This window comes from Notolepis coatsorum (genome assembly GCF_963971535.1).
Source record: "Notolepis coatsorum genome assembly, chromosome: 20".
Classification (NCBI taxonomy): Eukaryota; Metazoa; Chordata; class Actinopteri; order Aulopiformes; family Paralepididae; genus Notolepis; species Notolepis coatsorum.
The window spans coordinates 19,185,598-19,212,697 of record NC_140184.1 but is presented as its reverse complement, the minus strand read 5'-3'; the positions used below and the strand labels follow the sequence as shown (position 1 = coordinate 19,212,697).

Here is a 27,100-nt window from a genome sequence, read left to right as displayed (position 1 = left end):
CTATTCACTGGTCTCCAAGCAGCCCGCAATTGACCCCTCTTTTCTTGATCCTCCAATCACAACTGTTGCTTTCCTCAGCCAGAGAAGCAACAGCTGTGATTGAAAGATCAAGAAAAGAGGGCGGGTTTGAGATCAATTACAATTACACCCACTAGTCACTCAAAAAAAGGCCCTTTTTATGTTCGCTACTGCTACATGACTACTGCTGCCTTCAGTCTCAATATATACAGCTGGTGAATGATTCATTCCCTGCTAGTTTGTCAAATGTGATGCGCTCTAGTCTGTAATCAAACGGTATGTAGGCTAGCAGGCGAACTAGAGGGGGTAGCAGTGTCTGTCCGTGTGTAGAGAGGCAGAGTGAAACGGAGCCAGTGGGTGTCTATTCGTCCTCGCCAGCCAAAGCTCATTGATTTGTGGAGTCCAGCTAGAGAGGGAATATTCCTGTTGTTTCCATCGCTACTCCAGATGGGACTTCTGTACATTTCCTTGGAGCTCTGCTTTGACAAACAGTCCCCAGCTCTTGTTTTTTTTTATCCACTTTTTCTCCCATTTTCTATATTTTCTCCCATCCCAATTTCGTATCATCCAATTCAACCCTCCCCTGTCACGAACGCTGTTTCTTGCCTCCCACAAGCCGGCTGCAATGTGGACTAAGTCATACATAGCACAAGTCCCCTCCGGTACTTGAGGTAACAGCAGTCGCATCTTTTCACCTGCGCAGCTCGATCTCTCAGTGGCGAGGAGTAACGCGTGGGAGGCTCACGCTGCCCCCGACACTTCCTGATTCTACTGCGCAGGCGCACTAACCGACCTGTAGGAGTCGCTGTCCACAACGCCCGATCCCCACCCATCAGTTTCCCACCCCCTAATACGGCCAATGTGTATTAGTACGGACGGCCAGCTAAACTGAAAGCAATGTGGAGCGCTGGGCTCGAACAGGCAAGCCCAGCGTCTCAGTCATTCGTGGCGAGCGCCTTGCCCACTACGCCACGTAGCCGCCCCAGTCCCCAGCTCTTGTGTGTGTATGTGACCGAGGGAGAGCAGGGCAGCGGCAGAAGGGCTGCAAATAATTTCCTTCCCAGTCAATGTTTTTTTTTCCTCTCCCTCTGCCCTCCCTCCTTTCCAGCACTCAGTATAAATCCTGCATCTCTTCCGCTTGTCGGGGAGCTCGGGGCGCTGGCCTGTAGATGTCTGTGTACAATTGGCCGTGTAAGATCTGTACACAGTTGGCCGGGGGACAGGCGTAATTATCTTAGCGGCCCAGCAATCTGACAGATTTCTGGCGATGTGTCGTCCGTCTCCCGCCCCCCCGGAAGCCGAGCGATAGACGATAAAAACGCCCTCTCAAATAAATGGGCGTGGTCGGCCCGTAACTTCTGCAGAACAACAAGTCGAGGTACATGCTGTTCCCTACTTTAGATAACGTCTCCTATTAGTCCCTTGGCGCGCCTGGGGAAAGAGAATTGTTTGGGGTTGGGACACATACTGGAACATGTTCAGAGGACACCCGTTTACAGAGCCGCTCTGTTATGACTGGTTTGTTTAATATCTATCAAAAACAAACTCCACCTCAAGTACAAAATAAATGACTTGTCAACTGATTAATAACAGATTGTTATTGTATGAAAACAGATCAGATTTTTGGGGGTTAAAAACAAAACCTATCCGATCTTTAGTGAATGGCGCGGATCAAAAACGAACTAAGGTTCACACACAACTAGGGATGTTCGATATTGGCTTTTTTACCGATACCGATATACCGATATTGTCGAACTCTTAATTTCCGATAGGGCTGGGCGATATGGCCAAAAATGATATCGCGATAATGATAACAATATCATATCACTCAATATTCGATATTATCGATATTGTTATAAGTAAAAGAAATAATAATAATTTTAATTTTTTAACAACAGATGTATGTTTATTTTGCAGCAATTCTTTGTCGTTGCCGCCATCTTTAGTGTTACATCCCCTCACACTCCAGTTCTCAGGCTGCAGCTGGTTTGAAAGCGAAAGTAAACCGGCTTCTCTGCTGGCTGTGGCTCCAGGGGAGTTGGACAGTTCTGGCTCTGCTAGTTTCTTTTCTATCTTTTGGCGCTTTTTTGGTGGACAAACCACTGCACATGTGCACCGTGACTCGTGACTGGAGTCTAGCTCTGCTAGCACACATAGCCTACTGTGTACAGACGGTTTCAAACTGTATTTTAAATTAGAAAGCAAACAAAATAAATGGACAAAAGAAAAATATATCTCAATTTGGTCAGTATTGTCATTTGGACAAGCAAAGCCATTACTTTAAGTTGCAGGCAAGAAAGACAAGTCTGTCCACTGTCTCTGGTTTTAAAACTGCCCTGTTGAAGGTAAAAGAAAATAAAAATATATATATTCGATATATTTTTTCCCCGATATTCCCCCCCCCCCCCCCCCCCCGATATCGATTATTAAAATATATCGCGATAATTATCGTTATATCGTCCTGCCCTAATTTCCGATACCAACCGATACAGATATATGCAGGGTCCCCCCCCCCCCCAAAAGGAATAATTTCAGGTAATTAACATTACATATCTCTTGTCGTGGAATTAACACAACATTATGCATACTTTTGACAATAAATAAAATGAGAATCTGTTGTTACTTGCTTGCCTGGGTAAATAAAGGTTAAATAAATGTAACCGATACAGATCATTTCCGATATCACATTTTAATGCCAATATCGGCCGATAATATCGGTAGGCCGATAATATCGGACATCCCTACACACAACCCTTGAACAAAGCTGTTTGATAGTGTCTTTGACTGTGTGTATGTGAGAGTGCATGTTTTGTAGCTGTAACCCTTTCACTACCACACTACATAAGGTTAACCCTTTAACTACCACACTACATACTGTTAACCCTTTCACTACCACCTTACAAAAGGTTAACCTTTCACTACCATACAGAAGGTTACCCCTTTCACTAACACACTACAGAAGATGAACCCTTTCACTACCACACTACAGAAGGTTAACATTTCACTACCACACTACAGAAGGTTAACCTTTCACTACCACACTACAGACGGTTAACCCTTTCACTACCAGACGACAGAAGGTTAACCCTAGTGAAAGGGTTAACCTTCTGTAGTGTGGTAGTGAAAGTGTTAGCCCTTTGTAATAATAACTTTATTTGTATAGCAACTTTCATACAGGGGATTGCAGTTCAAAGTGCTTTACATCAGTAAGAAATAAGGCATACAATCTGTGTAAAACAAGCAGCAAGAGCAAAGCATAAAGTGGGATATATATTAATCAAATTATATCAGAACCTCACATTCCAATAAGCTTCTGTAATCTGTTACAAAACATGATAAAGGTCAGAGTATGCACCCAGTGGATAGTGGGGCGCACCATCCCCTCCCCTTACCAGACAAACTCACTGCGCTCTGTGACACATCTGCATTTCACACCTAGGAGACACGCTGGCAACAACACACGTCACCGGCTCTACATTTTGTCCTCGAGCTTTGTTGTTCACAGGTTCTAGACGCGGTCATAAAATCCCTGGCATAGAGTACAAAAAAATTTGCGTTTGTTAGTCGGAAGTAGTGTGGTAGTGAGAGGGTCAGAGCAGGGTGAAAGAGAGACAGAGACGTAGAGAGATAACTCATTGCAGATGTCACTCATTGTTTTGGCAGCCAGCGGCATGTTGTGTGCTACATCCATGACATAGAAGACACTGTGATTGATGGCCCTGGCTTGTGGACAGGTCCCGTTGCTGTGGAACCGTTACTCAGTGAAACAACACATGTCATTCTGACCACTTCAGAGGCCCCTGGGCTTCGGTGTCGGAACTTTAATATTCAATTCGCACAGTAGATTTACGACATGAGAATACAGTTTATATAAATAGAGCGGTTGAGTTTCTCTCTCAACTTTCAGAGCATGGAGCAACAGTGGTTCAGGTGGTAGAGCTTTCGTCTGGTAATCCAGAGGTTCCCGGTTCGATTCCCGCTTCTCCCGGGCAGCGTGTCGAAGTGTCCTTGAGCAAGACACTTTAGCCCTAAACTGCTCCCGATGAGCAGGATGGCACCTTGCATGGTTGCCTTCACCGTCGGTGTGTGAATGTGTGAGTGAATGGGTAAAATGTGAGGAACAAATTGTAAAGCGCTTTGGATAAAAGCTCTATATAAATGCACCATTTACCCCCCCACCCCCCCCTCCCTTACCGGACGAACTCACTGCACTCTGTGACGCATCTGCATTCCACACGCTGGCAACTACAGACACACGTCACCGGCTCTACATTTGTCCTCAAGCTTTGTTGTTCACAGGTTCTAGACGCCGTCATAAAATCCATGGCATCGAGCCCAAAAGAATGTGCGTTCGTTAGTCGGAATTAGCACCAGCGCCTTGTCGCCCCCTCAGACACCCCAGGGGGTCCTGGGCCTCCTGCTGCTGATAAGACCTGCGCAGGCTTGGTGGTGAAAGTCTTTCCTAATCCCACGGCCAACCATTGGCTTTCGCAGGCCTCTCAGTCTAGTAGCGCATATAGAGGGGATGGTCCGGCCCCAGGCAGCATAGTGACCCCAGGGTGTCTCCTCCTCCTCTGTGTCCCCGTGCATACAGGGGCGGTCCGGCCCCAGGCAGCATCTTATAGTGACCCCAGGGTGTCTCCTCCTCCTCTGTGTCCCCGTGCATACAGGGAAACAGCAACTCACTCACTGAGTGGGCCCCCAGCTAGGCCTTGGCCGATATTCAAAATTCCCCTACTGACGATATTGGTTTATATAAAAAAAAAAAAAAATGAATTATATTATCGTTTGTGGTCAGTGCATAGAATTATCCAATGTGTTCCGTTTTGACTAAACCTTCTCAGTTGGTTCTGGTAGAATATAGACTCTGTTGTTTGTGCCTTATAGAGTCGTTTGTGCCTATGGTATTTTATGTTGCGCAGTTTGGAGAGTTAGGAGGCTACCGTGGGACGGCCTCAGCGTTAAGCTAGGAGGATAAACGTGGCTACCGTGGACAGGGTGAGCAGCTTTAAGTACCTGGGGGTCCACATTGCAGAGGATCTGACATGGTCAACACACATAGACTCAGTCGTAAAAAAAAGGAGAAGCAACGCCTCTACCACCTGAGACAGTTAAGGAAGTTCAGAGTATCTGGGAAGATACTCCAGTCCTTCTACTCCGGAGCTGTAGAGAGCATCTCGACTGGAAACATCACTGCCTGGTATGGAAACAGCACGGCACAGGGCAAGAAGGCCCTACAGAGAGTGGTGCGCTCAGCCGAGCGTACCACGGGTATTGCACTACCTCCCCTGCAGGTTCTATACAACAAGAGGTGCAAATCCAGAGCCTGCAGAATAATGAAAGACCCCCACCACCCCAACAACAGCCTGTTCATGCTGCTGAGGTCAGGCAGACGCCTGCCGACCCCAGCTACTAGGACGGAGAGACTTCGGCTCAGCTTCTTCCCCCAGGCCATCAGAGCCCTGAACACTGAACTCTCCACACACAAGCACACATGAGCACACACACAACACACACACACTGTACACGCTCACACACTAGCAGCCACTTTAACATGAGCACACACACACACTCATGCTGCACACGCCCACACCTATGGCCACGAAGGAAAGGTCACTTTAAAAAAATAGTATAGTATAACCGGATTGTATAAATTAGCATGTACAGAAAGACACTACCAAAGGACCTAGCATGTCCTCCATGCTCTGTAAATAACTTATGTACATATACCGATATGCCCTAATAATGTTACTTGTTTATTGCACAATGTTACTTGTTTATTGCACAATGTTGATTCTATTATATGTTATTTGCACATCGTTGCGGGCGAGACCACCCGCATTTCATTGTATACTTGTATGCCGTGACAAATAAAACTCTTGACTTGACTTGAAAAGGAGGCTCCTGTAGGAGGAGGAGGGCCTCAGAGTTCAGCTAGGAGGCTCCTGTAGGAGGAGGGCCTCAGAGTTCAGCTAGGAGGCTCCTGTAGGAGGAGGAGGGCCTCAGAGTTCAGCTAGGAGGCTGCTGTAGGAGGAGGAGGGCCTCAGAGTTCAGCTAGGAGGCTCCTGTAGGAGGAGGAGGGCCTCAGAGTTCAGCTAGGAGGCTCCTGTAGGAGGAGGGCCTCAGAGTTCAGTTAGGAGGCTCCTGCTGTAGGAGGAGGGCCTCAGAGTTCAGCTAGGAGGCTCCTGTAGGAGGAGGGCCTCAGAGTTCAGCTAGGAGGCTCCTGTAGGAGGAGGAGGGCCTCAGAGTTCAGCCAGGAGGCTCCTGCTGTAGGAGGAGGGCCTCAGAGTTCAGCTAGGAGGCTCCTGTAGGAGGAGGGCCTCAGAGTTCAGCTAGGAGGCTCCTGTAGGAGGAGGAGGGCCTCAGAGTTCAGCTAGGAGGCTCCTGTAGGAGGAGGAGGGCCTCAGAGTTCAGCTAGGAGGCTCCTGTAGGAGGAGGGCCTCAGAGTTCAGCTAGGAGGCTCCTGTAGGAGGAGGAGGGCCTCAGAGTTCAGCTAGGAGGCTCCTGTAGGAGGAGGAGGGCCTCAGAGTTCAGCTAGGAGGCTGCTGTAGGAGGAGGAGGGCCTCAGAGTTCAGCTAGGAGGCTCCTGTAGGAGGAGGAGGGCCTCAGAGTTCAGCTAGGAGGCTCCTGTAGGAGGAGGAGGCCTCAGAGTTCAGCTAGGAGGCTCCTGTAGGAGGAGGAGGGCCTCAGAGTTCAGCTAGGAGGCTCCTGTAGGAGGAGGAGGGCCTCAGAGTTCAGCTAGGAGGCTCCTGTAGGAGGAGGGCCTCAGAGTTCAGCTAGGAGGCTCCTGTAGGAGGAGGAGGGCCTCAGAGTTCAGCTAGGAGGCTCCTGTAGGAGGAGGAGGGCCTCAGAGTTCAGCTAGGAGGCTCCTGTAGGAGGAGGGCCTCAGAGTTCAGCTAGGAGGCTCCTGTAGGAGGAGGAGGGCCTCAGAGTTCAGCTAGGAGGCTCCTGTAGGAGGAGGGCCTCAGAGTTCAGCTAGGAGGCTGCTGTAGGAGGAGGAGGGCCTCAGAGTTCAGCTAGGAGGCTCCTGTAGGAGGAGGAGGGCCTCAGAGTTCAGCTAGGAGGCTCCTGTAGGAGGAGGAGGCCTCAGAGTTCAGCTAGGAGGCTCCTGTAGGAGGAGGAGGGCCTCAGAGTTCAGCTAGGAGGCTCCTGTAGGAGGAGGAGGGCCTCAGAGTTCAGCTAGGAGGCTCCTGTAGGAGGAGGAGGGCCTCAGAGTTCAGCTAGGAGGCTCCTGTAGGAGGAGGAGGGCCTCAGAGTTCAGCTAGGAGGCTCCTGTAGGAGGAGGGCCTCAGAGTTCAGCTAGGAGGCTCCTGTAGGAGGAGGAGGGCCTCAGAGTTCAGCTAGGAGGCTGCTGTAGGAGGAGGAGGGCCTCAGAGTTCAGCTAGGAGGCTGCTGTAGGAGGAGGAGGGCCTCAGAGTTCAGCTAGGAGGCTCCTGTAGGAGGAGGGCCTCAGAGTTCAGCTAGGAGGCTCCTGTAGGAGGAGGAGGGCCTCTGTTCAGTGTGAAAGGCCACCATTGACTGTCACGTTAGGGGCATTTGCATTCTTTTACATTTTGAACAAAGTTAGGCTATATGCGGTAACGTTATATACAGGGTCAGAACGTAGGCTCACATAATGTTATCTTTTTTGATACAACAATGTGGTGAAGCAAGAGAGAAGGGGAAAGAGAGAGACAGACTAATAGAGCAAGATTCATAACAGGCTGCATAATTGAATAATGGTTCTGTAATCGGGGACCCATGAGGGCCATCATCGTTGGCCATGTGTATGATGCGTAAAAACGATAATATCTTATATATTATCCACCCTCGGCATACTCCGGTCTGACCCAGAGAGCCCAGAGTCCAGCAGAGCCTCAGTATATTTACTGGCCAGTTTGACAGGAAGTCTCTGGCCTGATGACCCTCCCTCCCACAGTCCCTACTGACTGAGGGCCGTCGTGGAATCTGCATCCCACACCGGGCCTCCTTTTCTACAATTTGCAGCCCTAAGGCATATTTGGGCCTCGACTCTTGTGGATTTCAGCGGGTCTGCAGTTACTTGGTAGTTCTCCAAAAGTGCAGTGTCCCCGATCTCACGCTCCCTTCTGGGACGCGTACCTTTTTGCACCATGGGGTACACCGCACACACACACAGCAGTCAAGGACGACCCACTGCACAACTGTGGGTCTGACTGTTCAGGTTGGCCACCGGTACCTGCACTCGAGCAGGCCGACTGCGGTCATGGTTCCACTGATAAACAAATGTGTCTAGAACAGTGGCTATCAATCTGTATGCCCCCAAGCAAATAAATTAATCTGTTGATTATTACTTTGACTAATTGATTCATCGGATAAAAAAAGAAAATCTACATTTTATGCAAAAAAACAAAACAATTCCTCGTCTTGTACAATGCTTTTTCAAACAACTTGCAAATTGACTAGGCGCGCTGGGTAGCGCAGTGGAGAATGCACTCGCCTACCACCGCAGAGACTCTGGGAGAGACCTCCGGCTTGGTCAGTCATCCCTACTAACACAATTGGCAGTGTTAGCGGGTGGGAAGCCAGCGGGGTATGTGTCCTGGCCGCCTGAATGTTTTTTTTTTTTTTTTTTTTTTACTTTATTTTTTAGCGTTTATTGCTTTTTCTGGTCAAGCATGACCGACAGAAACAGGTTGAAATGGGATGTAGAGCAGGGGAAGACATTCTGAGAAATGACGGCGGGTCCGGGAATCGAACTCGTGTCCCCCAGATCCGTGACGAGCACGGTTTTCCCCGACGCAGAAATAGCGCCGAGATATGCGGTGAGCTACGGGAGCTCCCCTGCCTGAATGCTTTTGACAACAAATGTTTCCGCGTCTCTGATTGGCCAGGTCATTTCTGGTCATGTGACATGTACGCCCAATCGTGGGACCGCAAGTGTCTACACTGGTTAAGCTTAGGCGCTCTTTCGAAGTTGGTTAAGGTTAGAGTTTGTCTTAGAGCATGGCGATAGAACGCCTGCCCTTCTTTCGACGGTTAAGCTTAGGCACTCTTTCGAAGTTGGTTAAGGTTAGAGTTTGTCTTAGAGCATGGCGATAGAACGCCAGGTAGTTTGCAGGCTGTTAGACCCGGAAATAGGCGCAGAACTTGCTGTCCCACGATTGGCGCACATGTCACATGACCTGGCCAATCAGAGCGCAAAACTTGCACGCGGAAACAAACATTTGTTGTCGAAAGTATTCACGGGTCCTGGTCGTTGTAAACTGCGGTTCCTACTGGTCGGTCGGAGCGCCTGTTCAGCAGGGAGGGGAGTGGGGGGAAATAGCGTGAACCTCTGCACGCGTTACATTCCCCCAGTGAGAGTCCTCGCTGTCAGGTGAAAAGAAGCGGCTGGCTGACTCCACATGTATCGGAGGAGGCATGTGGTAGTTCTACACCCTCCCTAGGCCGACAGTGGGGCAATGCGCGCAACGACCAGGAAGGGAATTGGCATAACGACTAAATTGGGATGGGGAGCAAAAACACACAAAAAGTGAGAAAAAAATACATTAAAAAAATTGTAAATTGACGGTTATAAAACAAAAAGCATAAATGTATGCTATACATCAAGAGTGCATAAATGCATATATATATATTCTTAAATTTTCTTTACAAAAACCTGTTTTTGAAAGTTTGAAAGGAGCTGAATGGTTTAAATAATAACAAATAAAAATATAAAACACAAACCAAGTGTTGCCAGGCTTTGCTGTACATCAAATGGCTTCAACAACAGGCCCTGGAGGTGCATCATAACATAGACCCATAAAAATGCCAACTATTAGTCGATTAGTTGCTGCAGCCCTATAGGCTGCGCACACAAGCTCTGGTCCAGCCCCAGTGTTGAGGTTGACAAGGTAACTTACCGAGGGGTAAAGATGGAATTGTGCAGGAAGTTCTCGAACACCTTGCGGTAGGAGGCGTCCGCGGCCTCGGCCTCCAGGTCCTTCACAGACTTGGGACAGGGGCAGCAGGGTTCCTTATCCCCCCCGCCGGCGTCTGTCTTGGTGGGCTTGGTGTCGCCCTCCTGGTCAGACACCCCGGTGGCTGCGATCCTGATAGGGATTTTCAGCTCTGTGGGAGGGATGACAATTCAGACATCGAGAACAGATCCTAGGGCTGGGCGATATGGCCAAAAACGTTATCGCGATAAAATGATAAAATTATTTTCATATAACTCGATATCGATAATTATCGTCGATATAATGTCAAGTTTAATTAACTTCTTATGCCCGGCGCCGATGGACGGGCTATTAATAGACTTGTTTTGCTGCTGCGAATGTCTCGAGTTGATGTCGTCATCAGTCCGCACACGTTAGCAGTTAGCTAGAGCAAGCGGTGTATCCCATGACAATGTACTAAATATGACCCTAAAATACTCTGTTCCGCCCCAATACATTGCAACGACGTCCACCGTATACCCCACACTACTATAACCGTTACCCTCAGAATTCAAAACACACACCGACTCGGCAGGTAAACTATAAAATAGCGCCGTGCAAGCTAATTATCCTAGCCAGTCTCGTTTCCAAGCGGTGTATCCCATGACAATGTACTAAATATGACCATAAAATACTCTGTTCAGCCCCAATACATTGCAACGACGTCCACCGTATACCCCACACTACTGTAACCGTTACCCTCAGAATTCAAAACACACACCGACTCGGCAGGTAAACTATAAAATAGCGCCGTGCAAGCTAATTATCCTAGCCAGTCTCGTTTCCAAGCGGTGTATCCCATGACAATGTACTAAATAGGACCATAAAATACTCTGTTCCGCCCCAATACATTGCAACGACGTCCACCGTATACCCCACACTACTATAACAGTTACCCTCAGAATTCAAAACACACACCAACTCGGCAGGTAAACTATAAAATAGCGCCGTGCAAGCTAATTATCCTAGCCAGCCTCGTTTCCAAGCGGTGTATCCCATGACAATGTACTAAATATGACCATAAAATACTCTGTTCAGCCCCAATACATTGCAACGACGTCCACCGTATACCCCACACTACTATAACCGTTACCCTCAGAATTCAAAACACACACCAACTCGGCAGGTAAACTATAAAATAGCGCTGTGCAAGCTAATTATCCTAGCCAGCCTTGTTTACTACTTGAGTCATACCTCTCTACGTCTCCTTCCGCTGTCGGCCATCTCCTTCACTGATTGGTTGTTAGTGCGTGTGCTCATATCCAAGCTTGGAAAATCGATATATGGAAACTTTGCGACCACGTTTCATGTTTATTTCGAGGAAATAATTTATCGCGATAGTTATCGTTATCGTTTTATCGCCCAGCCCTAACAGATCCCACTCAAGAAGTGCAGGTAAGCCAAACGTATGCGTCCCAGTTCACACGGATCTAAACACCACTACAGAAGCAGATGAGACGGGAGTATTTACAGGGTTCCTTCCCACAGACATTGCAAAATGAAATTAAAGTACTTTTTCTAGCACTTTTTTTTCATTTTCAAGGATGTCACTCGAAGGATACAATTCACTTTTAAATGCTGTTTTTTAAGCATCTTCTTGGCCTGCTTGCCAGATAGAGCAAGCTAGAGCATCACACACGAAGAAATGAGGAAAAGCAGTTGGAGCGCGCGAGACTAGTTAGATTTGATTAAAACATAACAAAAATACAGATTTCTTGATTCAGAACAATTGTATCATGGATGAACAAAACATTCAATGTGAATGGTTGATTTTAATTTCAAGGACTTTTTAAGCACATTGTTAAAAAATTGGCTGTTTTCAAGGAATTCCAGGCCTTGACTTTATTATGTTTTTATCAAGCACTTTAAGCACTTCAAGGACCTTGTGCGAACCCTGTAAACACCACTACAGATATGAAGCAGATGAGACGGGAGTATTTAGTCTGACCGCGTGTTGCTATGGAAACGGCATAGCTGTTACCATGAATCATCAACTTTTAAGAGCCAGTGTGTGTGTGTGTATGTGTGCCGGTATGTGTGTATGTGTATGTGCGTGTGTGTGTGCATGTGTGTGTGTGTGTGTGTATGTGTGTGTGTGTGTCCAGACCTTTGGAACAGTAGTTGTGCTGGTACAGCTCCCTGTCCTCGGTCTGTTGCTGCCAGCGGACCAGGTAGTAGGTGTGGTTGCCGTTGGGGGAGATGGGAGGAGACCAGCGCACCACCAGGTGGGTGGAGGAGTTGGAGTAGGTGCGCACATCCAGCGGCATGGAGGGAGCTGCGGCAAATCAGAATGGTCTTTATTGCAGAGTAGTTTTCACACACAAGGAATTCGATTTGGTCGTTTTTGGGGCAACATTAACACATTGGTTGCCAGCAGGGGGTGCACTATTTATTGCGTGAGTGCCAGCGCTTTAGTCAATGAGAGGACGGGGATATTTGCGAACGCATAAACTATATCTTAAATTATGGCTGTGTCTAATACAACCATCGCTTTTGTATTAGTATGAACGACCGGCCAAGCCGGTAGCAACGCCGAGAGCTGGGCTCAATACCAGCATCTCCTGCGTTAGTGGCGAGCGCCTTGCCCACTGCGCCACTCAGCCGCCCAGAATACGAGTATAGTTTTGAAGATTTCTAGTGATTCCAGAAAAATCCACGAAAATAGCCCTTTAGTGGAATACACAAAACACGTTGTCATTTTTCGGCCTATTTATGAATAGTTTTCAAATAAACGCTAGATTATCGATAGTATATGTGTACTTATGCACGCTAGAGAAGCGGGCTGAAAATCGATTATCTATGCCCTGCCTGCCGCTAACGTTACGCACACACGCATACACACATGAGACACGTTGTGCAATCTGTGAAAAAACATCCGATTACCCCAAGACTGGTAAAATAAAGTCCTTACCTCACATCAGATGTTCTGCAAAAAGATTAATCCAATTCCTGATCGCCATTCATATCGATCACGTTTATTGATCCAACTTTAGACCTCGAAACAGATAATCCACGCTGCTTTCGGTTGCCTCAATGAATGCAATAGTCTCAGGTTACATGGCTCAGAAGTCAAATGTGGAGCCCGGAGCTGTGTGCCAATGTTGCTACCCTGATTACACCGAACCACGCCAAAAAACCAGATCCAATATTTATGGCTTAAAACCAATTTCCAACAATTAGTTACACTTTAAATAAAACATTTCAATTTCTTGATTCAGAAATGTTTTATCATGGATGAACAAAACTTTCAATGGTTGATTGGAATTTCAACAACTTTTTAAGCACCTTGTTAACCCTTTAATCGCCAAGGACGCCGTAACACGTCATTCTCCGCCATGCGTAATCTGCCAATGACGGCGTAACACGTCATTGAGATCAATATTTCAAAAATCTGTGATGGCAATCATATTTCACCAACGGAGACTTGAGATCTCCTGTAGATCTCCTCTCAACTCTCCAACGGTTCAAGAGCGCCATCTGGTGGCCGATCGGCGGATCGCCCAAACAGCAAACCGGAAACAGAATGTGGTGCTCATCCAAATTCGGTCCGACCACTCGCTATAGCTCCCGGGGCTCCATCTCGACACACTGGATAATCAATCGCTCGCCCTAACTCAATAAACAATGTTATTTGGACGTATATAGTATTATACAACCTGGAAATGGTTCATCTAGATCAGGGGTGCCCAACCTTTTTTGAACCAAGATCTACTTTTTTATTTACCACCTAGCCCGAGAGCTACCAGCCAAAATTGTATATTGTAAGCAGTCATTTGAGGCTTTATAAAAGCAGCATAATGAACACAAATCTGTCAGTGCCGAGTCCGACCTCATCTTAAATAACAAACAGCATTGCTTGTTGTAGTTAACAAGGAGAGGAAGAGTTGATTTAGCAATTTTTTTTTTTTTTTTTTTTTTAATAATCGAATTTTATTAATCAAGATCTACTTGAAATCAGCCCGCTAACTACCTGTCGATCGCGATCGACTGGTTGGGCACCACTGATCTAGATCAACATCCCATAATAGGAAACTTTCTACTCCAAGCTGATCGCCCAACGGCCCGAGGAGACTGGGGTAAGTTTCAGCGTTTATTATTACCGTGTTCGATACAAACTGCTCTGATGATCACATCACCCACACTACATGAATCATCTAACGTTGGCCACGGAATTATAAACGACCCCCCCCCCCCATCCGGTCAACATCAGATGATGAGTAGTAACTTCTAGAAGCACGTACATTTGAATTTTTTTATCTGGCGCCGATCGCTATCAAACTGTATTTGATCATCAATATAATGCATTTAGGGCTATAAATAACGTTATGCAGAATGCTGCAGAAAACGATAAAAACATATTTATACTTTAGACCGTATTTTAGTATGAATATGTGAATGAAAAAGTAGAACGTTGCTACATCCTAAACGATAGATAATTGACGTTGAATGGGCCATAGTAATGTCAATTGAGCAATACAATTTAAAAAGTTATAGCCCTGCAAAGAAGGGGAACTTCTCCATAGACAAATAGAGCTGGCAGAGGATGGTATAAGGATGTACGTGGCAGAGAAAGGGTTAAAAAACTGTCTGTTTTCAAGGAATTCCAGGCCTCAACTTTTTTTTGTAAAAAATCAAGCACTTTAAGCACTTCAAGGACCTTGTGCAAACCCTGTGTAGTACACAACAAACTCAAACAACGTTCAAACATCTCATGGAGAAACGTAAGCACATAGATAGAACTGCATAGGACCTATAAACCCTGTGCAGCTGTGTCCCTCCAGGCTGCCGACCCCCGGCCTAGTCAGAATAAGGTGGAGGGAGGTGTACCTGCTGGGCTGGTGCGGATGTACACCACCTTGCTCTTGGCCCCGCCCAGCATGTGTTTGTCCTCCACGTTCAGCGTGATGGCCTTGACGAACACGGCGTACTGCGTCCACGGCTTCAGGCTGGACAGAAGCACCCCGGGGTCAGCCTCCTTGGCCTGCCGCAGCTCCACGTCCACCATGCTCCAGCTGTTGGAGCCGCAGCCGTCCTGCCCGTCGAACTCCGTGATGTTCTGGAATGGCCTGGGCGAGACACGGAGAGAGGATTCAAAAGTTGGGCCTTCGGTGTCGCAACGGAGTTCCTTCTTTGGGGGGCGGAAGAGTGGGAACTTAAGGTGGAGGCTCGTGTCAACAAGATTCACCAGAGACAAGACAGACAGACAGACAGACAGACAGACAGACAGACAGACAGACAGACAGACACAAAGATAATGTAAGGCAGGAAAGCTTCTTCAGTAAATACAATTGGCTGCCTAACTGGGTAAGTGGACGTTTAATACTTAACACAAATGTGGGGAATTTCGCCCATAACTACCGGTATGTAAAAACTGCCTTTTTGATATGATATATGATTTTAATATAATATAATAATAGCCCTTAGTGGAGAAGAAGTGGCCTAGGCTGTGTGGACATACGCCTCCTTGTAGTAGACGATGAAACTGATGAGATCTCGGTAATCCGGAGGTCGGTAGCGCTGCCATGTCAGCTTGATTCTGGTACCACTGGTGCTGTTGGACTTAAACTGCAGAATTGTGCTTTCACCTGAGGGGAAACGCAAACACAAACAAGTCAATCAGTGAGTTTCCGGGAAGATAACATGAATAATACAACAACAACAACAACAACAACAACAACAACAACAACAACAGATCCTTAACACATTCCCTGCCACGCTTATATCCATCAATGTATGACCACTGCCACCAGTCTAAGCCTATGGAGATGTTTACCTTCTTTGCAGGGCTATAACTTTTTAAATTGTATTGCTAAATTGACATTACTATGGCCCATTCAACATCGATTATCTATCGTTCAGGATGTAGAAACGTTTTACTTTTTCATTCATAGATTCATACGAAAATACCGTCTAGAATATAAATATGTTTTTATCGTTTTCTGCAGTAATTCCTAGAACGTGAGATAGGCATAAACGCATATATAGATTAGCAACTGCCGTTTGTTGGTGATACACGCTATATAAAAATTTTCAACTGTACATGATCCTAAACGTTATGACTCATCATGCGCGGATGAACGGGGGGGGGGGGGGGGGTCGTTTATAATTCCGTGATCGTCAGTAAATGCTTTTATGTAGTATGAGTGATATATTGATCAGAGCAGTTTGCATGAATAATGATAAACAAACGTGCTGAAAATGACGTCAGCATCCTCTTACCGTTCAACGATGAGACTGGAGTAAAAAGATCCAACTTATTTGACGGCGATCTCCTAAATCCATTTCCGGTTTGTATAATCATAATAAACGCCCAAATCGTATCGATTATTGCGTTATGGCAGCGATCGCTACACACGGACGTGTGTCTACAGTCCCGCAACAATATGCGAGTGCCGACGCATTTGCCAGATGCACCGGAGATCTCCAGAGATCCACTTTCGGTTGCAACTCGCCGATCATCCACCAGGCGGCAGTATTGAAGCGTTGCAGAGTTGTGCAGGCTCCCACTGCATCAGACCAGGCTCCGTGAGGGAATTATGAATAACATGGCGAAAAAATGGAATATGATCTCAATAACGTCGTACGCCGTGGAATGGCAGAATTCGCATTAACTTGAAACACGTCGTAAGCCGTTTCCGGCGCTGGATGTGTTAACCTTAACTCATTCACGGCCAGCCTGTATCCCCATCCCTGTGGTCAATGGGCCACGCTTTAAAAGATAGGCATTTTCACGATGCGTCACGATGTTTGCAGAGCTATATCTATATTCTATATTATAGCTATGGAGACAATACTATGGCTCAGGCGCCTCTGTGTTCTAAACTCCGTGTCGGTCAATTATTTTGCGACAATGACCCTTACATAATACTATAATATTAGTGTAGCCTAATCTGTATCTGCAACCATGAAGAAAAACCCCATTGGTTTAAACAGAATGAATACACATAAATAAAATTTAAATAAAATAAATAATAATAATAAAATGTTGATTTAGAATTCGAATGTCAACGTTATGAATGAAGCTTCGAACTATTCGGTACAGCCCTACGGAATAGTTTTTTAGTTGTTTTGATTTTCTGAGTTTCTTCATTCTGTTCGCGGTCCCTCACTAGTTCAAAGTCAATGTAACTCAACCACAGCAGAATGCTCTCCCTCTCTCCTTGCGCTCTCATTGGCTGTAGCTCATTGCTTGTCCCTGACCGGGTCCAGCTATTCAACATGCTACATATCTGTCGGGCATCTGTGACACATTGGTGAGTCACTCGAGTCGTGTCTTGGAACAATTTACACATAGTGATCGAGCGCCAATGTGCACACACAGAGCAAACACTGAGCTGCGTCCGATCTGGGGCTTTCGTCGGCGATCTCCAAAAAGCTGTCAGTGTGCGCAAATTAGGGCTATAATGGTGTCGTCTGAACTTGGCATAAGAAGATAAGGTTGAGAAAAGGCCAGAAGAAGGAACACGCACACATTATGTTAAAACTATGAGGTACCACCTCCGCCTGATTTTGAGCCAGGAAACACCCTGCTGACAGAACAGAAAAGTCAGAAATAGATGCTTGCTACGTGTCCAGCCCTGAGGGAGGCTACATGTCCAGCCCTGAGGGAGGCTACGTGTCCAGCCCTGAGGGAGGCTACATGTCCAGCCCTGAGGGAGGCTACATGTCCAGCCCTGAGGGAGGCTACATGTCCAGCCCTGAGGGAGGCTACATGTCCAGCCCTGAGGGAGGCTACATGTCCAGCCCTGAGGGAGGCTACATGTCCAGCCCTGAGGGAGGCTACATGTCCAGCCCTACATGTCCAGCCCTGAGGGAGGCTACATGTCCAGCCCTGAGGGAGGCTACGTGTCCAGCCCTGAGGGAGGCTACGTGTCCAGCCCTGAGGGAGGCTACGTGTCCAGCCCTGAGGGAGGCTACATGTCCAGCCCTGAGGGAGGCTACATGTCCAGCCCTGAGGGAGGCTACGTGTCCAGCCCTGAGGGAGGCTACGTGTCCAGCCCTGAGGGAGGCTACGTGTCCAGCCCTGAGGGAGGCTACATGTCCAGCCCTGAGGGAGGCTACATGTCCAGCCCTGAGGGAGGCTACATGTCCAGCCCTGAGGAAGGCTACATGTCCAGCCCTGAGGGAGGCTACATGTCCAGCCCTGAGGGAGGCTACATGTCCAGCCCTGAGGGAGGCTACATGTCCAGCCCTGAGGGAGGCTACATGTCCAGCCCTGAGGGAGGCTACGTGTCCAGCCCTGAGGGAGGCTACATGTCCAGCCCTGAGGGAGGCTACGTGTCCAGCCCTGAGGGAGGCTACATGTCTAGCCCTGAGGGAGGCTACATGTCCAGCCCTACATGTCCAGCCCTGAGGGAGGCTACATGTCCAGCCCTGAGGGAGGCTACATGTCCAGCCCTGAGGGAGGCTACATGTCCAGCCCTACATGTCCAGCCCTGAGGGAGGCTACATGTCCAGCCCTACATGTCCAGCCCTGAGGGAAACTACATGTCCAGCCCTACATGTCCAGCCCTGAGGGAGGCTACATGTCCAGCCCTACATGTCCAGCCCTGAGGGAGGCTACATGTCCAGCCCTGAGGGAGGCTACATGTCCAGCCCTGAGGGAGGCTACATGTCCAGCCCTGAGGGAGGATGGTTAACTGCTCTGCTACAGTACATGTCTAGCCCTGAGGGAGAATGGTTAACTGCTCTGGCTCAATGCAACAAGTCTTCAGACTCGCCTGGATCCAGAACCTGAATCACCAATTGCAAGTGCTGATCTTGTGATTCAGGGGCTGGTGTTGCTCTCCTCGTTGGCTCTTTTTCCTGCTGTAGATCCTCTCAGGCTTCTCTCAGGGTTGCCTGGACCACTAGTCCCACCTAACAAAGATGTACTCGAAGTCGAAAGACATCACTAGTGTCATCTGTAGCGTTTGCTACTGTAGCTTTTTAGATATGTTACCTAGCTAGCTTTTGCATATCATTCAATGTTCGTGTAGCATATAAATGCCTGGGAAGGAGGTTAAGCTACTGTAGCTAGACATTAAGCTGGTAAGACGTCAAGCTAGTTAGACATGAGTCTTTGGTTGCCATTTGATCAGTGCCACTCGTAGAGACTATGAGACGTTGAGGACTTGGCCATGATTCTTTCTTAAATCAGTTTGACTGGAAGCACATTTTATCAAGTGTCAGATGATAATCAAATTAGAAATAGGAATGTTAAAATTCAAACCAGAGTAAAATATTGGAATCAAATTATTTTCCATCTAAATATTTCCGGGGTGAGTAAATGATACCAGAGGCAAATTATGGATTAGCTACCACTTTAAATATTAATTGAGAATCTGTGAATTCTTACAGCTCGCTCGGTCCCCATTGTTGCGGAAATCACTCTCCTCAAACTTCATAGCGATGCCAGTCTTCTGCCACATCTTGCGGATCTCCGACATGCAGAGTTTGGGGTTCGCCCTGAAGAAGAGCTTCCCTTCCTTGATGGTCAGATTGTGTTGCTTCCAGTCCCACAAGTACTGCAGGTGGTGGTTGTCAAACGCATAGAAGGCGTACATTCTGGTGGACAGAGAGAGAAACATAATGCAGAATGAATTCATGAACGGGTGAATTTCCTGAGTGCTTTTTCTAATACAATACCACAAAGTGTTTTACAATGGAATGATATACATCCAGCCCTAGTGGGAATCAAACCCCTAACCCTGGCAGTGTAGCGCCATAGCTCAAGAGCACCACGCATTGAGCTACACAGGACCACAAGAAGAGAAGAGAGATTATGAGAAATGAATGTGACATTATGACCTTGGACCTATTGACATTCCTACACTCTATTTACCTTCTCATCTTGCTTCCTTTCCCTGTTTACATTCTCAAAACCCCCGCCTCCCTTTAAATTTTTTTACCCATAGATTTACTTTCACAGTTGGGTCAGAGCTTGGCTTACTTTGTCAACCGAAGCTTACGTTTCTTATTATCCATCAAGTGTCAAAGCGAAGAAGGCTCATCTCTATGTTTTCATTATCGGTATCCGAAAGAAAGAAAAAAAACAGCGCCAGACTGAGGAGGCAGAGGAGAGGAGTGGGTAGGAGAGGTGGGGCCTTTAAACCTTTGACCAATTTGGTTTTGAGAAGACTATGGAATGGAATGTGGGCCTTGGACAGTAAAATTCTTCAGCGTATAACTTCACGCTCAGAAAGAGGGTGGGGGGGCGAAGGCCTTCCCATGACCCTGACGCCATCTTTGGAAAACTTTCCATGAGCTTGCAAGGTGGGCCTTTTGCTTGGCTACGAGAGTGGCTGAAGGACTTAAAGGAGCGAGGTTACATTACCCTTCGCTCATTAGCCACAGCCCTCGTGCCTGGAATCACTTTCACACAACAGTCCGCTCGACAAACACCTCCATTGTCAACACAACTTTTAGATCAAATAAATTCTGTCAATACTGAGTAAACACACATACCTTTGATTACATGTTGGTCTTTTAATCTTTTTACGATTGAGTATTTGTTAATCAAACATGTTCAAATTCAACAAGGACCAGGTTTGCCCATGTCCAATAAAAGGTTTACTCAGACTGAATAGAAAGTATGTGTGATATTTGTATAATATATAATGTGACGTGCTGGAGCCTCGCACTGAGTGTCCTAACGTTACTATACAGCGTCAGCAGACCGGCCTGCTCAGTGAGGAGGATGGTTTCTGTTTATGCTCTGCCACAGAGTTCCCATGGCAACGCCCACGGCCACAGACAACACATAACAGGGGGGGGGGGGGGGGGGGGTGTCTGAGGCACCAGTAAATTAATTCCTCACAGAAAATGCTGCTCATTTTTGCTTCCTCCGTCTCTTCTAATCTGACCTTGGTTTGCGGGAGAGAGGAACCGACGCAGATAAAAGGATGCAGAAGAGATCCTGTGTACACAGCTGCCGTCTCAGTGTCGCTGTAATAAAATCTGATGTTCAGCCTGTGTTGACTTTTATGTGCGTCAAGGGTAGGAATATGACAGCTCTATCCTTTTTCAAAGTCAGAGGTGGGTGCAATTTAAAGATGACAAACATACTATATGTCTGACATTTAGCAGCGAGTGCACCACGATGGGAACTATCCCTCACGCCAGGCGGGCCCTCGTGTAGGAAGCAGAATCATTCACAACAGTAAAGTATGGATCGACATGACACTCATTCTAGTCATTTTCCTGTTGGATAGGGTTTCAGTCAACATAACGACACTCCTTGAATAGACAAGAGATGGAAACCAACTTCAATGAAATGGGAAGAGAACAAGTTCATAATCCTACCGTGTGCATGTGAGTGAGTGAGTCAGTCTAAAAATTGGGGAAACGCATATGACTCACTTTATCCTTCACTATATCCCTGTTTATCCTTCCACTATATCCCTGTTTACCTTCCTTCACTATATTCCTGTTTACCTTCCACTATATCCCTGTTTACCTTCCTTCACTATATTCCTGTTTACCTTCCACTATATTCCTGTTTACCTTCCTTCACTATATCCCTGTTTACCTTCCACTATATCCCTGTTTACCTTCCTTCACTATATTCCTGTTTACCTTCCACTATATCCCTGAGTGAGTGAGTGAGTGAGTGAGTGAGTGAGTGAGTGAGTGAGTGAGTGAGTGAGTGAGTGAGTGAGTGAGTGAGTGAGTGAGTGAGTGAGTGAGTGAGTGAGTGAGTGAGTGAGTGAGTGAGTGAGTGAGTGAGTGAGTGAGTGAGTGAGTGAGTGCATACTCTTCCAGCAGCTCCTCTCCCTCGATGAGGCGCAGGTTCTTGAGGAAGGAGAGCGTGCCCAGGGTGTGGGAATGTTTGATCTTCACGTAGCCCGTAACCTTCTGGATGAGGCCCAGGTGGCTCTCCAGCTCTGATGCTATGTTGTCTGGCAAGAGGACAGAGACACAACACGGTTAGGATGCTGCCGGATCCAGGCAACCAGCGTACAGTATCTATTGGCCGACACAGAGCACCAATCTACTGCATGACTTAGACTATTAGTCTGGGGGTCATTAGACAATAATGGTTAATAATCCAAATGCAATCTGAGATTTAGTATAATTAGCAGATTCTAATATGTGATTTTTGCCTGATTTGTATCAATGCATCGTACACAACATACAGTACATCAGCCTGGACGCCTCCTTCACACATTCTACACCATTCAGCTATAGAAAAACACAATGACTGCACACACTTATGACAACCTTTCTCTCGCCCCTCTGTGAAGGCCATTTCATGTATGCACGAGGAGATGTAATAATGATAATCTAGCGTTGATTTCAGAATGATTAGATAATCAGCCGAAAAATTACAACGTGATGACTGGATTACACTAAAATGCCCTTTTCTCGTCTTTTCCTGGAATGACTAAGAATCACCAAAACTATACTCATATTCAAAACGGTATAAAACGGAAATGTACGGATGAAAAAACAATCTGTTTTGTGCATGTTGACTGGAAGCAACTCACTGACAATCGACGGGTGTATTAGACCCATAGCTATAATATAAGATATATTTTAAGCACTCGCAAATGTCGCAGTCTAAAACTATATCCATTGAATAAAGACCTGGCACTGAAGGGGGATCAGCACCCCCTGCTGCTGGCGGTCAATGTGTTAAGGACTTTTGGCTGTAAACATGTCTGTAAAAAAGGCTGTGAAAATGTCATCGCTGTGTATCAGCTTGATCTGATGCTCGAAATATCAGAGGAATCTAACCTTGCAATGTGTTCAAAGAATAAAAGAAAAAAAATCTTTTATCCATCTTTCTTTTTTCATTTTACAAATAGAATTTTTCTTAAAAGCATGCATGTTGCATTATAGGCACCCAGATAAATATGTTTTAACAAAATCTAATATATGTAGAATATTCTGATTAAGATTCAACTTTATAAAGGCTTAAAGGGAAAATCCACCCTAAAAACAGAAATTACAGTGAGAGATCTAGTGTATATAGAAAACCGTCCCCCTGAGCTGGAAATGTGAGTCAACACTTGAATTTGAGATGTAATCAAGTGACACTCTGTGGGCTCATAGAAACCCAACCCAAATTAAACTCATTACATTGAAATGAGTTTCATTTAAATGCAGGGGCTACGGCTCAAAATCTGAGAATGAACCTATAACCCAGTAAAAAATCACCATGGTTACAGTCCTAGGAGTTGTTATTCCCTCTATTCACTGTTTATGGAGCAGCTCCAGGATTTATCCCTTGATGACAGTCTCGTCTCTCTGGTGTTCAGCTTAAGGAAAGTGTTAATATACATAGATCAAATCTAGATACGTAGGTGCAACTTCAGTAGCGGTGAGGGCGATGATACTGTCTTTGAACCCTCAGGGACTTGACAAAATAACACTCGCAAGACAACTACATATCCCATATGGTGTTTGGATATTCTGATGATGGACTGGGGGTCGTTGGTCTCTGCTTTGTTAGCAGGAAAAACACAATCATTTCACAAATGACTAATGAAGGGTCGCAGATGAGTTTATGCTCATTTGTCCAAATACATTTGGGGGAACTATGCACAAAAATGGCTTACTTCATAAATGACCACTTAAGACTCAGATGAACTTTAAAATGTACAATCTTAATCAGAGTATACATATTAGATTTTGAGTGCAAGATCTAGCTGATGAAGCCTTTTTTGTTTACTAGGGATGGACGTGAGTAATCATTTACTCGAGTACTCGCCGTTTCTACTGAACTCGAGTGGTTGAGGGTGCTCGATTTCTTTAAATGTATTTGGTTACCACCAAATAGGTCCACCGGGGGCTCTTGTTTGTGACACTGAAACAGAGATCTCGCTCTGAAATCTCGTGAGCAGGCGTGAGTTGTTGCAGGAAGACAACACTGCTAGTACCACGAATGGTTTGTTGCGCTGTGTGCAGCTAGCTTGCCGTTATCTAAGGGATGGAAACGGCGGTTTGTGAGACAGAGTGGAAGTGTAATTGTTGCAAATGGTGACCGACTGTTTTGTCAATAGGCATTAAGCATTGGGTATATTGCTGTGCATGGTTATGTCCGTGAGTGAGACATAATAAAATCGGTAGCGTCTGTGTGTGTGAGACGCCGCAATATCTTGTTATTGCTGCTGCCACGCTCTTTAAAGTCCCCATGAAACAGCTAGCAGAAGGCTATTTGATTCCACATATTTGCGTTTCCTGTAACCATGTAAAAAGCTAGGGAGGGGCTTGTCCTGGATATATTGATTGGCATTTATAGTAGCCAATAGTAATGCATTATGGTTGACCCATTAGCTAGCAAGCTAATGTTAGCAACATACAGTAGGTTATAGGGGTGTAACGATGCGACCTCACAACGATTAATTTAGATTATTCAGGCAACGATTCAATGCATCATGAAATCTCTTCATTTGACCACGATTCGATACATTTTCGATCAGTTAATTCCCCAAAAAAATTTGAATACACAAATGTGGCTGGGGGAACTGATTCACTCAGCATGAATGGACTATAGGTCAATAAAAACAATACACAAAAAAATAAAAACATTAAAAGTTTTTTTTTTATATATTTTTTTATTTAGATACATTTCGATTATAAACTATTCTAACATTTTCAAATCGATGCAGTTGAATCGTCACATTAGAATCGATGCATTTCGATTAATCGATGGATCGTTACACCCCTAGTAGGTTAGCAACATTACACAACTTTAGTAACGTTAACTTAGCTAGCAAGCTAACACAGAACATTTGTTCTATTTAGTTAAAGAGACGGAGTGCTAGCTCAGTTACAATGTGCTGTAAATGGTGGGCGGCTAAGTGGCGCAGTGGGCAAGGCGCTCGCCACTAACGCAGGAGATGCTGGGTTCGAGCCCAGCTCTCGGCGTTGCTACCGGCTTGGCTGGTCGTTCATACTAACACAATTGGCAGTGTTAGGGGTGGGAAAGCCGATGGGTGGGGATTGGACGTTGTGGACAGCGACTCCTACAGGTCAGTTGGTGCGCCTGTACAGCAGAATCAGGAAGTATCGGGGGCAGCGTGAGCCTCCCACGCGCTACTCCTCGCCACTGAGAGATTGCGCTGTTCAGGTGAAAAGATGCAACACCTGCCTCCTCGTGTACCGGAGGGGACACGTGATGCAAGGCTTGGTCCTCACTGCAGCCGACCAGTGGGAGGCATAGTCGAGCAACGTTCGAGACAGGGGAGGGGAGAATTGAAGGGAGAATTGGTGAGGCGAAATTGGGATGGGAGAAAATAGAAAAATAAGGAGAAAAAGTGGATACAAAAAAAAACAATGTGCTGTAAATGGCATTCTAGAAAGCATTTCATTGGACGCAAAATTTGTTTTCCAGGAAATGACAAACATCTATTTTGATTTCATGGGGCCTAATGCTAAAACTAAACAAGTACTTTTTGCACTACTCAGTAATTCATGCGAGTACTCGATCTGGGAAAACATTGCTCGTGCCCATCCCCAACATTTACCTAGGGTGCCAAAAAGTCTTGAGGGCAATCTAGCAATCAGCCAACACGGCAGACACCTGTAACATAACCTCCAAATAACTCAGATAGACGTTCCTTTATCAAAACATATTTCAGCCTGCAGCGAGTAATGGCTATGAGAAGTTGTTACGTTAGGTCATACACTAATCCTTGTGTGCACATTCCACCAGTGCTGAGAAGTACAGTGTGTAACTATTCCAAGTCTCTCTGGCATCCTCTAAAAGTCTCGGTCAAGAGTGAACTGTGAGAAAAATTTGCATCTGAAATAACACACTCTTAAACAAAGCTCAGTCCATTTCAGTGACTTTTCCACATCCAATTTCTGCCTTCGATTCGGGTGATGCTTTATTATTTTATTCAAACCTTCAGGGACAAAGTAAAACTCACAGGACAACTACAGGTACATCTACCATATTGTGTTTGAGTATTCTGACGGAGAGTCCACACTACACCTAAAATCTCATTAAGTCCCGTTTAAATGTATTGAGGGGCGTCAAATGACCACTTAAGGGTCGGAGACTTCAGGCTGGATGTAAACAACCTCAAATTAAAGTTGGAAGTTTGACATTTAACCTAATATTTATTGCTCCATTTCAAATCCAATGTGCTGGAGTAGAGTCCAAACAAAAACATCACTGTGCTCAGACTTACAAACTGCGTTGTATATTCCCAAGGATCCCTGTACAGTTATAAACCAATCAATTACTTTGTACTGTCCTCACAGACTCCAACTGTGCTGACAGCTACAACTGAGGAGCATCCATCTATAATGCATTATAATTCATGTACAGGTAGGTATAGCAATACATTTCATATACAAATTACTAGAGAAACATGCTTTAGTTTAGTTAAACCAGACTTTAAAAACATCTCATCTTTGACTGAACGCTTGATTAATCTTTTTCTCTACGATTTCTTAAACTATTTCTTAAACAAAGAATTCATTGAAAGGTCATTGTGCTCTGAGAAGGATGTATGTTCTAGTCATCTCTTCCTTATATTGGGGTCTCAGGACGTGTGACTATAGGCCCCTTTTGACTTGCAGCAGCCATTTTTCATTGTCATAGATGGGTAAACAAAGGTGTGTAACCATAGACAATGGTCCAAAAAACATTATTCCTCATCAATGTTGGGTCTGTATCTATAATGTATCTATACGTTACTTTGTATACCCATCTATGAAAGCTCAAATCCGGTATACCATTACCACACAGGCCTCTCCTAAAGCCAGGAAACCCCAGACTGTGTAAGGTGCAGTGCTTCACTATGACCCCTGACACCATGTGTACTGTGCTTCACTATGACCCCTGACAGCATGTGTACTGTGCTTCACTATGACCCCTGACACCATGTGTACTGTGCTTCACTATGACCCCTGACACCATGTGTACTGTGCTTCACTATGACCCCTGACACCATGTGTACTGTGCTTCACTATGACCCCTGACACCATGTGTACTGTGCTTCACTATGACCCCTGACACCATGTGTACTGTGCTTCACTATGACCCCTGACACCATGTGTACTGTGCTTCACTATGACCCCTGACACCATGTGTACTGTGCTTCACTATGACCCCTGACAGCATGTGTACTGTGCTTCACTATGACCCCTGACACCATGTGTACTGTGTAAGGTGTACTGTGTAAGGTGTATTGTGTGAGGTGTACTGT

General features: G+C 46.0%; 1 protein-coding gene across 1 annotated transcript in view; it reads right to left on the bottom strand.

Moving 5' to 3' along the window:
• igf1rb (insulin-like growth factor 1b receptor) overlaps positions 1 to 27,100 on the bottom strand; it is a 188,936-nt gene that overhangs the window by 24,892 nt on the left and 136,944 nt on the right. The window contains exons 5-10 of the mRNA XM_084337679.1: positions 21,691 to 21,835; positions 19,294 to 19,502; positions 15,415 to 15,541; positions 14,784 to 15,022; positions 12,064 to 12,231; positions 9,882 to 10,089 (exon numbers count right to left, since the gene is read on the bottom strand). Of these exons, the coding sequence (XP_084193805.1) occupies positions 9,882 to 10,089; positions 12,064 to 12,231; positions 14,784 to 15,022; positions 15,415 to 15,541; positions 19,294 to 19,502; positions 21,691 to 21,835 (1,096 nt within the window). The remainder of the gene's footprint in view (positions 1 to 9,881; positions 10,090 to 12,063; positions 12,232 to 14,783; positions 15,023 to 15,414; positions 15,542 to 19,293; positions 19,503 to 21,690; positions 21,836 to 27,100) is intronic.